The sequence below is a fragment of the Nuphar pumila genome, chromosome 4 (genome assembly GCF_984573655.1).
Source record: "Nuphar pumila chromosome 4, dmNupPumi1.hap1.1, whole genome shotgun sequence".
NCBI classification, from domain to species: Eukaryota; Viridiplantae; Streptophyta; class Magnoliopsida; order Nymphaeales; family Nymphaeaceae; genus Nuphar; species Nuphar pumila.
Window position 1 is genome coordinate 118,061,491 of NC_143252.1, and position 14,547 is coordinate 118,076,037.

A 14,547-nucleotide genomic window follows, 5' to 3' on the forward strand; every position below is an offset into this window, starting at 1 on the left:
CACGCCGTCCATGCAAATCCACCATCCCATGTTTGTTTCACTCGCAGAAATGCATGCCCGTCGATTTCCGCGGAAAGGGGAAGTTTTCAATGACAAACAAACGCTCCCTTAGTGTGCATCATCACTTTACACGGCTTTTTCTTTTTTTCCTTCCGAATTTGTTTTCTTCACCTTGCTTTGGAGCTTTGATACTGAGTCTCCAGTAACCCTCGAAAAACGAGACAAGCTGATTCTGGCTCGGCTTGATCATCAAAAACTTTGTTCGTTTTCATAAAACAGACTCATTAAGCTGAGTCATGTATCACCGTGACACCAGCCTTGTATGGCACTCCCACATCTGGCAATGAGGGGCACGTGAGAAAGTAGAAAGAGCTCAAATCAAAACATTGATCCGTTAGAAAAATATCAACCCAAATCAGGATCCGGATCCAGATATAAGTTAATTTGCCTTTCAAAAAAGAGATATGGTCTAAATAACATAGTTTATATAATTTAGAGCATTTTTAAGCAAATTTAACCATACAGATGGATTTATCATAGTTTATATAATTTAGAGCCGATTTAAACAAATGAATTCAAATGCAAAATGTATTTTTTTTTAAAACATAGTTTATATTAAGAAACAAAATAGATACAAGCCAATGTGAAGCTGAAGCAGGGAAATGAATGTTAAAAAATAGTGTGAAGCAGGAAGCAAAATGTAGGTGTGAAGCGATTATGGAAGTGCATAAAAAATAAAAAGGAAATGCATAGGATGTTATATGAAGTGGGAATAGAAATAATTAAAAATAATATGAAAATGAGTAAAACGTCATATGAAATCAACACACAAACTATAAAAATTTCTTTATTATTTATAACATAAAAAAAACGTAGGAAGCAAGGAGGAAATGAATTCTCTCTCTCTCTCTCTCTCTCTCTCTTGGGTTGAATGAGAACCAATACTTGAACCATACAACAACAACTACTACACCTTCATCCCAAAACAATTGGGGTCGGCCAACCAACAAAGAAAATCATTATGGGTCTTCCACATGAATCCTTCTCCTCCATTCATTTCTATCCAATGCCATGTCCTAGGTGAGGTTGAAAGCATTCATGTCCTTTCTTATCACCTCCATCCATGTCTTCTTAGGCCTACCCCGACCTCTTTTAACTAATATATTTTCCCATTTCTCCATTCTTCTAACTGGAGCATCATTAGGCCTTCGTCGAATATGTCCAAACCACCGTAAACGATTCTCTCTCATCTTATTTTCAATACTTGCACCATAATTAGTGAAAATCATGGTCTAAAGTTCAAATCCATAAAGACCATGCTTAGAGAACTTGTTTGGGAACACAATAGTTGGATAGGTAATTTCAGAATCCAATTTCTCCAAACAGTGATTTGTTAAATTTTTACCAAAGTTTTTAAGGTGTCTCCAAACAGGTAACCAGATGTGCCGAATCCACATCATCTGTGGATTTCTTAGTTGCCTAACTAGCCACCTCCCAAAATAGAGCCTTTAAGGGCTTTAATATAAAGGCTAAAGTAACCACATCATCTATGCAAGGAATTCCTTTAAAGTAACTTTGTGTAAAAAGTCAATGTCAGTCATTTATTGTTCAATTAAATGAAAGATCTGTCATCATCCCCTCACATATTTATTCCAAATAATGAAAAGGTAATCTGGTTGGCTCTGGTGGTAGCTCAAGATGAGAGTAATTATTCATGGTTTCCAATAAATTAATATTTTTAAAGTTGTCCATCTGCAAACATGTTAACAAAATGGTTGCCTAAAATCAAAGGAGCATTGTTGTGCACTCTAATTGCACAAACGAAAAAAATAAAATAAGTGATTGTCTTGAAGCTATAGTTTTTTTGAAAGAGTCTTGAAGGCTAGCTATACTTTTTTTGAAGGCAAAAAAAATGATAAAATCAAGTTTTATTGGTGTTTGGATGACCCAAATCATGGAAAAACCAAGTTTCGTGTTTCTAAAACATAAAAATACCAAAAAAAACAAACAAACAAATTATACGAAAAATAAGATAACAATTTTCTGGTCAGCCACCGGCTGGGCTGATGACTCCTAGCAAAAAAAAAAAGCAACCTAACCATTTTTCGGTTGGTAGCTGGCGTGAAAATGGCCAAAAAACAAAAGAAAATAGACCAACTATCTTTCGGCCAACCACTAGCTGGGAAATGGCCGAGCTGGTGTCTTCCAGCCAGGGCAGCACCAGTCCGACCATTTTTCAGCCGATGGCGGCTGAGAAATTGGTCATAAATAAAAAATAAAAAAAGAGAAAAATGAAAAATAGCTTGACCATTACCAGCTAGACAATGGTTAACCTGGTGTCTCCTGATTAGGGTGCCACCAGCCTGGCCATTTTGTGGTTGATGGCTGGAAATAGAAAAAAATAAAATAAGATGGCCATTTTTCAGCCATCCACCAGCCGAAAAATGGATGGGCTAGTGTTGCCCTGGTGGGTGGTTGACAGGAAAATGACTAAAAAAATGTCAAAAACTTAAAATATATAAAAATAAAAAAAAGATAGAAAATAGACTGACCATTTTCAGCCAGCTATCAGCTGGGATGGTGTTGCCCTGGTCGGCAAGCACTGACCTAACCATCTTTTGGTCGATGGCTAGCCAAAAAACGGCCTAACAGAAAAAAACAAAAACGAAAAAAAAAAGCAAAATAAAAAAATGGCTAGCTATTTCTCGGCCAGCCACTGGTCGGGTTGGTGCTGCCCTTGCCAGGAGGCGCCATCCTGACCATTTTTCGTACAGTGCCTGGCCAGCCAGCAAAAAAGAAACAAGAAAAAGGAATAACCAAACAGTTGCCCAATTTTCAGTCACTCACCTGCTGGGAAATGGTCGGGATGGCGCTGCCCTTACCTGGAGGCACCATCCCCGCCATTTCCCGACCTGCATAGGCGGAGCTAGGGGGGGGGGGGGGCAGGACTGGGCTGCCTCCCGAAACAGATAATTTTTTTTTGTAAAAGCCCAGTCCTAGCCCAACCCTGATTCCATATGAAATAGATTTTTATCCATTTTTTTAGCCCAGCCCAGTCCTAGCCCAGCCCTGACTCCAGCAAATAGTTTGATTTGTCCATATGAAATAGATTTTTATTAATAATTGTAGCCATTTTTTATTTTATCTCAAAAAAAAATTTCGCCCCGACCCCCCGACTATCAAACCAGTTTTTTTTTTTCTACACCCCTGTTTCCCCCCCCCCCCTCACATGAATCCTAGCTACGCCACTGCCGACCTGTGACCGGCCAGAAAATGGTCAGACAACCGTTGTAAAAGAGAGAAAAAATGAACGTTATAAGGCTATTGATTCAAACTACTTATCCCAATTACTTAGTAAACTTGCACCATCTTTGGTGGAAACTCATTTCTAGTTTCTACCAACATTATAAATGATTACCAACCTTACTTTTTCTTAATAGGCAAGCTGGGTTAGGCAAACCCCACCAGTTATACATCCTTACCATTGGGATTAGAACTTGAAACGTCCCAAACACAAGGTGACGTGCACTCACTGCTCTTACCAACCTTGTTTCTATCAACATCTCTACGTATAAACAACACTATTTTTATTAAGGCTTTTAAATATATATATATATATATATATATATATATATATATATATATATATATATATATATATATATTTGAAGGGCAAGCTGGGGTTAGAGCAGCCATGAGTTGTGTTGTTGGTGGGTGAATGATTGCTCTAATAAAAAAAATTCTTTCACTTTTCAGGTAAAGGAAATTTTCATGTAAAAAAATCACACATTTTAGAAAAACTTTCCTTTCAAAAATTTTCTCGTGTAAATGATTGAAAAAATGCCATTTTTTTCCTTTCTACTTGCATTTCTCCTACCATCTTCTTGTTTTCCAAACATGCATCTAAATGCGATTACTAATTCGATTAGTCGGTTAATGGGGATTCGAAATCAGGTCAAATATCGGATATATCCGATCCGTTGACATCTGTACGTGTCTTACATATTCAGATGTTGACACGCCGACTCGTACATGTGAGTAAAAACTAAAAAGTAGGGACCGGTAACATTCCCAAAGGGTAGAGGGGGACAAGAAGGTCTGGTTTGGGGTTGTGGAGAGAAGTGGGAAGCGAAGGCGAAGATGGTGAAGGTTATCACGTTCTTCGGAATGACGCTGGGGGCTTTCATGTTCTGGCACACGATGGATCGTCTCCACGTCTGGATCGCCTTGCACCAAGACGAGAAGGTACTCCCCCCTCTCTCTGATCTCCTGTTATTCAATAGTTGCTGCTGCCAGTTTCAATTTTCCTTCCTTCAGCCTGATCGATTCGGTAAAGGCGAACGCTTTGATTTGGTGATTATCTTGTTTTCTGGTGATAATCGATTCGGATGGCACCGTGTTCGTTCGCAATCTTCGTCATTAGGACGACAAATGGCGGGGAAAAAACCTAGATTTTGTTACTATGATCTATGAATGCTCACCCATCAGGAGATTCGAGTTTTTCATGGTGGGTGGTGTAACTGATGGGCAGCTAGGTTTAGTTACGACTGCAGGTTAGCTGTAGCTCGACCGTCGATTTAGGAGTTGTGTACCCGGCTGTAGATGGCAGCAAGGTAGCACACGCGTTTGCCCAAATCCTAACAGGTGGTTGATAATGGAACACTGTGCTGGTGGTGTGTATGATTTTGTGCTGATTGTGTGTTCATGGTGGTTCTTCTTTCGAATTTTGGATGGTCGAACTGGCTCATTCCCCATGTGTGCAATGAGCTTCTGTCTTCTCCTAACAGCCATGATGTTTGTTGCATTGAATTGTGAGAGAATTGTGTGAAACATTCTCCCTGTAGAAGTATCTAGCCATGATGTTTGTTGCATTGAATTGTGAGAGAATTGTGTGAAACATTCTCCCTGTAGAAGTATCTAGCCATGAAAAGTACAGTTTAATGGGAGAAATGCTAATTGTTGTTAGGATGGATCATTATGTGACCTTCGAGTTGTCTTCCCGCCTTTAGATTATGAGACGGGTGATGATTGGTTTGGTTATGAGGTTAATGCAAAAAGTCAAGTCAAATTGGGATAAAGAATTTCTTTGAGTGGGATAAGATTATAGACTCACTTGTTGGAAGTGTTCCTCTAACCAACTACCCCATGTTCTGAGGTGCTGGCTCAGGATCTCTTGATTGCTTCTTTTGATGCTGTGGGTTCTAACTTATGGAAATGAATTATACAGAATTTAAAACATATCTCCATCGCACAAGCTATTAATGTTGTAATATCATATTTTTTATTTCATATATATATTGTTGACTATTTAAATTATTTTTATAGTTAAAAAATGGTATATATGTAGACACCTCAATTTTATCTAGTGATTTTTCTAATTTCCCAATTCCAAACACCATAAGATAGCGCCCAAAACTACCCCCCCTGGTATTAGGTAAGGCAACCTAAAAACCTTGTGAGAAAAAAAACATGATATGATATTGCATCTCTGTGTGGTATCAAAATATGATACTATGCTGCGGCACAATATCATGAGCAATACTGCACCATACGATACGAGAAGCGAGAAACAAGGCATTTTAAAGTTTATAGGAAGCAGGAAGCGAAGTATCAATTTGAAAGCGAAATAGAAATAAAAAATGAAGCAATATGGTAACTGAATAGGAATCGAACAAGAAGCTAATAAAAACTAAAATAAAATTGATTATTCTTATATTTCATGATTTTTCAGTAAAGAGTTAAATGTTTGTTAAAATCTAACAATGATAGTTACCGATTTAGAGAAAGTACATGGGAAGTGAGTGGAAGCATGAGAGGAAATACATGAAAAGAAAGGTGAAAAAAGCATATAGGAAGCATAGACCATGCGTGTGAGAATCATAGAAGAAGCGTGGAGGAATCAAGATTCTCATGAAGTTTCAGAAGCGAGGAGGTATTGTGCTTCCGTAGCGAGTTTCCGAGAAACACGCTTCCCACCTACCTAAGAAGCTTCCGGTAACTCTGGTACGAACCTATGCAGCACCTTATTTAGAGTTTCTAGAAGAAGCGAATCAATTAGGGAGAAGCTACTCCGCTGAGGGTATCCAAGAGGGCCGATTGATCAGACATCCTAACAAGTTGGAGAAGGGGCTAAATAAGTTGTGCTTATGGGGTATCTTGTTTTGCTTGAATGATCTGATTGTTTTCAGTCTGAGCAGGAGTGACACACCATTCCCATAATGAGAGGCAGTGGTCAGGAACAGAATGACATATCAACACCACATTAATGTTGTCAAGATGGCCATGCTAGAATTTCAACCTCAATGAAGAATTAAGGGTTCACAAAATTTTGGATTAGAGGAACATGCTAAGAAAGCTGGTGGAAACTGTTCATTTCAGTCAATACTTGAGGGGATATAGAAAACCATTTACTGTACTTGGTCATCTGTTTCCCTCTAGGCATCATGACAAATAGATCTGGAACTCTTTCAGTAGATGAAGTTCTAAGCATACCTAACACATAAGGTCCTATATTTCCATTGATTACTGTCATTACCAGAGGATGATGACACTAATTTATCAAGATGTATGATAATAATGGAGTATGTGAAAGCATCAACTGGGCGCTGCACTTTACCTTGTTCCATGCCATGAAACTATATGCCGGTGTTCAAATTTACCTCTTGGTGACCGTTCAAGTACTAGACAACTGCTGAGCTCTATCTACTTTGACTACATAAACACACATTCGATGTCCACCTACTTGTTTTGTGTCACTTGCCACCCTTCAGTTAGAAAGCTGAATCTATGTCATACTTCCGTTCCCCCCCCCCCCCCTTTTTCTCTTTCTTTCTTTTTTTTGAGATTCCAAAACAAATTCAAAGGGAATGGGTGTACTTAACCTTTTATGTGCCACCCACTGTTATATATCGATTGAGCCCCCTATAAAATAAAGACAGGTATTGCAACTAATTAGTTGGAGATAGGAAATTAGCTGCGGTAGGGTCGAACCTAGGCTGTTTCGGCTGAAGCTCAAGCAGAGGTTGGGCATGAATATTGAAGCTTGCCTTGGTTGATCTCAAGACTAGCTTTGAAAACTTTATTGCTCTATTTATTTATTTATTTTTCACTTTATTGTAAAGAAGATACAGGGGGATTTGACACCTTTCACTTAGTGAGAAAACATCCTCACTATTGCATTGCATTTACTTTCTTGACAAATCTGTACCATATAAAGAGGTATTTTAACTTTTTACTTTAGGTCTTAAATGAGCTTCTTGATCACTTAACAGGGTTAAGTTGAGGCTTCAAACTCAGTTTTATTTGACAAAATAAGCCATTTGATTATGCTTGGTTTTGGCTGTTTTGTTAAAAAATGGGTTCAAGCTGAGATTGTATTGAATGGAACTTGAGGGGGCTGTGCGGCTGTGCCTGTCCAAAACAAAAAGAGCCTATCCAACATGGTTAACTTAAAAATTATGAAACTGTTACCCCTACTTGGGTTGAGGAAATATTGCATCATCACTATTTTGAACTACCAATTTATGATGAGGCCAATGCTCTGTTGAGATATCAAATCTCTAGGAGGATCATGCTGCTGTTTTTTGTAATAATTACAATCTTGTGACTTCTTTCTTTTGTTGTTTCCTTTTCTCATTTCCTTTGTAAATTCGATTTAGGGTTTGAGAGCATGCTGCCATGGTGCGTATAATTCTAATGCATGCTCCTGATACATATTGAAATGATACTAGAATAATTGTTGACTTGTTCTTATTTGTTCATATTTTGTATAACCACTTTTTTCATTTGGTAGTTTTTATTTATTAATTTGTTGTACAGTTTCTTTCAAAACACTTTTTTAAGCTCGATTCAAGTAATTAAATATGTCTGTCTCCCTGTGTCTTAATTTTCGTATGTATCTCGTCTTTGTGTCTTGTATCTGTACCTATGTGTCTATATGACATAGTGATCAACTGTTCAAAGTGTCTGACCAAGCAATTTTATCTAGAGACTGGTCAAATAAGATGATAAAGATTTATCAGCAACACATCAGGGTTCAATTCAGAGTACTTAAGATACGAGTTACAACACTTTCGGCACACACACACATGCACAGACACACAACTACACACACAGAGTACAGAAGCATCACACACCACTCAGGAAAAGAACCCTAAAAGTAGTGTTTGCACTTGCAACCCATTTTATAGAACAGAAAAGTCACCATTTCCTGAGGCCTCACAGTGTCCTTTCAAGGGCAAGCCCCTGTTTTATCAATGGAGAGGCTCTGTACATTGTTCCATGTGGGGGCCCCTTTCTGTGTTCTAGAACACACCCTTAAAGAATCAGTGTCCCTTAGAAAAACCAAAAATTTCATTAAGATATAACACAAAGAGAAAACTACTTGAAGCTATATGACAAGAAATTTTTTGGGGAGACGAACATAAGGAAAATTTTGTTAAAAGATGGAAAATAGTATGGCCGAGAATGACCACAAGCGGCCAATTTGTGAAAGGATGAAATTCTACTAGAAGATCTTATGCGGCATATATTAAGCATTAGATCGAATCCTTCAATCCTCTATATGTGCATTTCACATCTGTTTGTTATTTATAGCATTTACTAGATACTAATGGGATACATCTTCCTCTAGAGTTTCTTGTACCCAGCAGTAGAGCCAGTCTCTAGTTCTTCAAATTCTTCCATTTGCATGTATTCCATCACATTGGGATCAATTTTGGGAGCATTGCTTTTGATTTATTGTCTTGGCAAAGCTCATCCCCCCCCCCCCCCCCATACACACACAAAAGCACAATTTATTTATTTACTGCTAACAAATATGATACCATATGATAGCACTTTATTTGTTTTGCATGGATCTAGCCACCAAAAACTAGATCTAACCATTTGGATATTTAGCATAGTTTTTTTTATGATCCATTAGGTTTATTTATAGGTAATATGCTGTTAAGAGGGGTGCGTTTGATTACCTCAGATTAGAGGTCTGAGGTTTTTGAAGTAGTGATCCTTGGATCTCTAATTCGAGGTTCTCTAGTCCGACCCCTTCCCCATCGGACTTGAAAACCTCACTTTTGGGGGGATTTTAGCCTAAAACAGGGATCTCAAACCCTTTGTTTTGAGATCCTTCATTTGTATGGAGGTTGGATAAAGGCATGGGCCCCACGCCTCGATCGACTAAACCTCGGTTCTCCTCAGAGATCCAAGGTAATAATCAAACACTCTCGAGTTGTCAGTGTGGGGTAATGGCCCATGTTGCCAAGCATTCTATCAAACAGTTGAAGATCAATATTTTTTTGGAAAACCTATATGGTGAAAGCATTTGATTCGGCAAATTAGAATTTTCTACTTAGTTGTCAAAAGTGGCGCTTAGGCTGCCTAGGCGTAGGGCCACCACCTAGGCTTATGGGTCTAGACTCTAGGTAGGTGGCCTCCGCCTAGGCTGTAGGGACATGGTTGCCATTTTTTTCTTTTTTTTGTCTTCTTTTTCCTTCCTTTCTTTATTTTTTCTTCTTTCTCCCACCCCCAACACTTTTTTTCTTCTCTCCTTTTCTTCTTGTTTTCCTTTTCTTTTTTACCTTTTTTTTTCTTTTTCTTCTTTTCGTCTTCCTCTTTTCACCCCTCCACTTTTTTTTCTTCCTCTTCTTTTCTTCCTTTTCCCTCCTTTTTTATTTTTTCCTTCTTTTTTATTTTTGTTCTTTACATGTATGCCTGGATATTTAGCATAGTTTTTTTTATGATCCATTAGGTTTATTTATAGGTAATATGCTGTTAAGAGGGGTGCGTTTGATTACCTCAGATTAGAGGTCTGAGGTTTTTGAAGTAGTGATCCTTGGATCTCTAATTCGAGGTTCTCTAGTCCGACCCCTTCCCCATCGGACTTGAAAACCTCACTTTTGGGGGGATTTTAGCCTAAAACAGGGATCTCAAACCCTTTGTTTTGAGATCCTTCATTTGTATGGAGGTTGGATAAAGGCATGGGCCCCACGCCTCGATCGACTAAACCTCGGTTCTCCTCAGAGATCCAAGGTAATAATCAAACACTCTCGAGTTGTCAGTGTGGGGTAATGGCCCATGTTGCCAAGCATTCTATCAAACAGTTGAAGATCAATATTTTTTTGGAAAACCTATATGGTGAAAGCATTTGATTCGGCAAATTAGAATTTTCTACTTAGTTGTCAAAAGTGGCGCTTAGGCTGCCTAGGCGTAGGGCCACCACCTAGGCTTATGGGTCTAGACTCTAGGTAGGTGGCCTCCGCCTAGGCTGTAGGGACATGGTTGCCATTTTTTTCTTTTTTTTGTCTTCTTTTTCCTTCCTTTATTTTTTCTTCTTTCTCCCACCCCCAACACTTTTTTTCTTCTCTCCTTTTCTTCTTGTTTTCCTTTTCTTTTTTACCTTTTTTTTTCTTTTTCTTCTTTTCGTCTTCCTCTTTTCACCCCTCCACTTTTTTTTCTTCTTCTTCTTTTCTTCCTTTTCCCTCCTTTTTTATTTTTTCCTTCTTTTTTATTTTTGTTCTTTACATGTATGCCTGTGTTTTTCACACACACACATAATGTTTTATGTTTAATGTTATGCAATTTTCTGATTTTTTCCATGTGTTACATCGAATTACACGCTTCTTCATAGTTACAATCATATGTTTGTTACTAAATCTAACTATTTATTATAATATTTCTGTTTTTCTTGATGTTTTATTCTTTTTTATCTTGCCTAGGCTGGCTAGTCCCACCTAAGCCCTGACTAGTCCTTTTAGGGGCCTTCCACCTGGGCTTCGACTAGCGCTTTTGATAACTAAGATTTTCTATTTTATTGTATAGAGAAGATGGTGTAAAGAACAAAAAGAGCCTTCTATCACAAACAAAAGTCTACCAAGGAACAAAGTGGACAAGCACAAAAAGTGGTCACTATGGATACACTCACAAATCCCACAAAGGGAATACATGAAGATGGCTCACAAACATAAAAAATATTAATTTATTAATAACCCAAAAATGCTAGAAGCATAGATTAAAAGAGGGGATTCATCCCCTTTTATACACAAGAGAGAGCGCAAAAAGAGTCGTTGGAGCTAGTCCAATGACTATTTGTAGTCGCTTGACTAGCTCCAATGGCTAGTCAACCTTGTGTTGACTAGTCAAATGACAAAAATAAAATAAAAGGGGAAAAAAGAGAATTTTTTTTACAATATATATATATATATATTGTATATATTGTATATATACACATTATATGTATATACAATTTTAACACTCCCCCTCAAACTTACGGTAAAATAACCGAAAGTTTGCTAAGAAGGAAGTGAAATCTAGGAGCAACAAAAGTTTTGGTAAAGAAATCTATCAATTGGTACTCTGATCTCTTGAGAGATTAGCTGTTGGTTATTGGGCCTATGTATACAAAGATGCCAACATATCAGTTTCACTATAATAGCTGTTGTAGGTGTGTTGATTTGTTGGATCCGCTCTGATCCATGATCTGACCTGAAAATATTTTGGTGACCATATAATGGAAATTTTCAATGACGATTGTGGCAGTAGGGGAGGGATCAGGCAGTTAGGCATGGGCCTCTATGAGAAGCATGCACTTGTGTTGGGGTTACCTATATGGAGCATAGTGTCACACATGGTGTGACTAAGTTGCCATATTGTATGGCTACTTTTGCTTAAATTGACATTTAAACACAAAAAAACAGAAAGGGTAGACTTATATATAGTGTAGCAAAAACAGTGAATGTTAATATATTTTGGGTTGTTGTCTACTATATGAAATCTAGTTAGAAAATCATAGGTGGAAGTTGCATCCACTAAATCTAACCTCATAGATGAGTTTAGCATGGTTTTTTTGCTTGGATCACACTTTGGATCATCTGTTTTGGATGTAAAACTATGCTTTTTTTGGGTCATGAAATTTTGGTACATTGTGGACTGTTGAATTTTTAAGCCTTTGAAAACCAACTTACATGTGGCAAAACTTGATACAAATAGATAATATATTAGTGGTTGCTTAAAAGATATTGAAAGTTAGAAAACAAAAGCTTGTGGTTCCTAATTGCTGAAAAACGAAACAAGAAAGACTATTTTCATTAAAGATTTAATCAAAGGTAATTAATTATGCTCCAAATTGTTGGTCTGTTGCTCTTGCTTTACTTCTCATCTTTGTCCTTTGATGGCTTCTGTTGTGAGATTTGGTCCTCTATGTTTGACATTAAATTTTTTTTTCCTTATCTCCTCAAATTGTCGCATTTATTGAGGTTGCCATAAGTTATGTTTTATTTTGTATATTACGTCTTTCTATGTCATATTTTTGCATGTAATTTTCAGTTTCCACAAGATTTATGCCTTTGATAGCTATAATTTTGAGGAATGCAATGAAGAGCACAAAAAGGGAAGTTGTATTTGGACATAACTTGATATATAAATTGCTCTTAAGAATTATTTATGAGATTAATAAGGTTGAAAATTGTGTTGTGGATTTGGTTTTCATATACTATTTGCAATGATTATTATCTATTTCATACATTGTGGATATATATATATATATATATATATATATATATATATATATATAGAGAGAGAGAGAGAGAGAGAGAGAGAGAGAGAGAGAGAGAGAGAGAGAGAGAGAGAGAGAGAGAGTCACTAGAATATGAGAACTACTGTGTGAACCACGATTTTCATGGATTTTTTGTTTTTTGCTCTTAAATCTAACCATACGTATTTGATTTACATGCTTGGTTTTATAAGGACCAGCTCTTGAATCATCCAATTATGATGCATAAATGATATTTTTTAAGGCTTTAAAATCAACGGCTCATAATCTTCATAAATATTGAAGCATCCAGAAATCGTATTTTTTCATAGAAAATACACTATCCAACAGGCGATTCTTGGCAATTTCACCATGCCAAACACATCTACATGGTTGGATTTGCAAAAAAAGCATTGGAAATGTGCAGTTCACATGTTAGTTCTCATATTCTAGTGACTCATATGTATAGTCACTAGAATATGTTTACTGAATTATGAACCGAGATTTTCGTGGGTTTAGGATCTTTTAAGGCTTGAAAATCAATTACTCAGAATTTTTGTGAATATTTGAGCATCCAAAATTTGTTTTTTTCGTCAAAAATACACAATCCGACAGTCTATTCCTAGCAATCGAACCATGCATCTGCAGGGCCAGATTCACAAAAAAAAGTGTTGGAAAATTCTAGTTCACTCAGCTAAACATATTTCCAGTAAACATATTCTAGTCTCTCTCTCTCTCTCTCTCTATATATATATATATATATATAAACTTTATGTCTTGAAATATATTGAGGTTTACACTTCGTTATGCCTCATTGATATTTTTCAAGAAGACCTCATTAGCCTTTGAAAATCTTGATTGCAATAATATCAGTAAATTTTAGGAGAATTTCTAAAGAAGTGATTTTTCTTAAAAAACTCTTGGCAATTTAAAAAATTAGAATTTAAAAACTAAAAATTTGAAAAATCAGTTTTGGGAACTTTATTTCTTGGTAATGATTGATGTAATGATGTTGTTACAAGTTTATTTGAGGTATGATCAATTTATTAAGTTTCAGTATCATTTTTATTGTTAAAAAAGGCATTTGAACATATGAAAAATGTTTTTCCATTTTCTGCGGGGGTGGTGGTTTGGGTTTTGTGATAGACATTGAGGTTATTTTTGGCAATTTCTTGTGTTATTATAGATTTGCCTATAAGTTTGAGGGGCTTCTTAAATCGAGTGCAATATTTTTAGAGCCAAAAGTGTGAAAAAACAAGATTTGGTACATTTTGCAAGAATAAAAAAAATATTCCAACGGTTAGAGTGATCTTGTTTGTGTTATACAACTGAAAACGTTTTCTGTTTTTGCTTATAATTTTCCAAGTACTTAGGAAGGAAAGATTTTTTGACCACCAATATATGGGTATGTTTTATCTTTATGATTCTTGGAAAGCCATAGATAATAGCAGCACATGTAGACTGGTCGATCAGGAGAGATCATAGATTTCTTCATGAAGTTTGTTCAATTCAGATGTATTTGGTCCCCTAAAGAATGTAACCATGTACCGGTTCATCTAGAAAAACTAGGGGTTCTGGGTAATGCTCTTGTAACAGGTAGGGGTCTGCCTAACCCCAGCTTGCCTATCAAAAAAAAAAGTTTGATCTTTATGATTCAAGTTATTACATGCTATTGTTTAGCATCAATAAACTGATGTATTTTCCTGTTTTACTCCATTATAGCAAGAGAGGCTGGAGAAGGAGATGGAGATAAAACGAGTTCGAGAACAACTGTTGGCCAAGGCAAAACAGAAGGATCCTATTGCATGATCCTTTCCATTTCTAGTTGTGTTTGTGCAATTTTTTTTCTCTTTTTAGCGCAGCACTTATCTGAAGCATACTTCTCAGAAGTCATAAGCATCAATTTTAATTCAGATTTTCTGTTCAATCAATAAATGATGCTGTTCGACTTTTCTTTATCTAACATGAATCTGATGATTCTCCATGATGGATGATTGAATTGATTATGCCATCAGTACTTTCAC

The 14,547-nt window shown here is 36.7% G+C and overlaps 1 protein-coding gene across 1 annotated transcript; it reads left to right on the plus strand.

The window, feature by feature from the left end:
- Nucleotides 1-4,073: 4,073 nt before the first annotated feature.
- Nucleotides 4,074-14,547, plus strand: LOC149840785 (uncharacterized). Its single transcript, XM_090003330.1, has 2 exons — nt 4,074-4,245; nt 14,246-14,547. Exons 1-2 carry the CDS (start codon nt 4,141-4,143, stop codon nt 14,330-14,332), a joined length of 192 nt encoding a protein of 63 aa, XP_089859456.1. The 5' UTR covers nt 4,074-4,140; the 3' UTR covers nt 14,333-14,547.

Excerpts from the sequence above, each read along its gene's own strand:
- LOC149840785 (XM_090003330.1), top strand. The coding sequence starts at position 4,141 with ATGGTGAAGGTTATCACGTTCTTCGGAATGACGCTGGGGGCTTTCATG. Across the intron at positions 4,246-14,245 it reads CCTTGCACCAAGACGAGAAG|CAAGAGAGGCTGGAGAAGGA; the intron begins GTACTCCCCCCT and ends ACTCCATTATAG.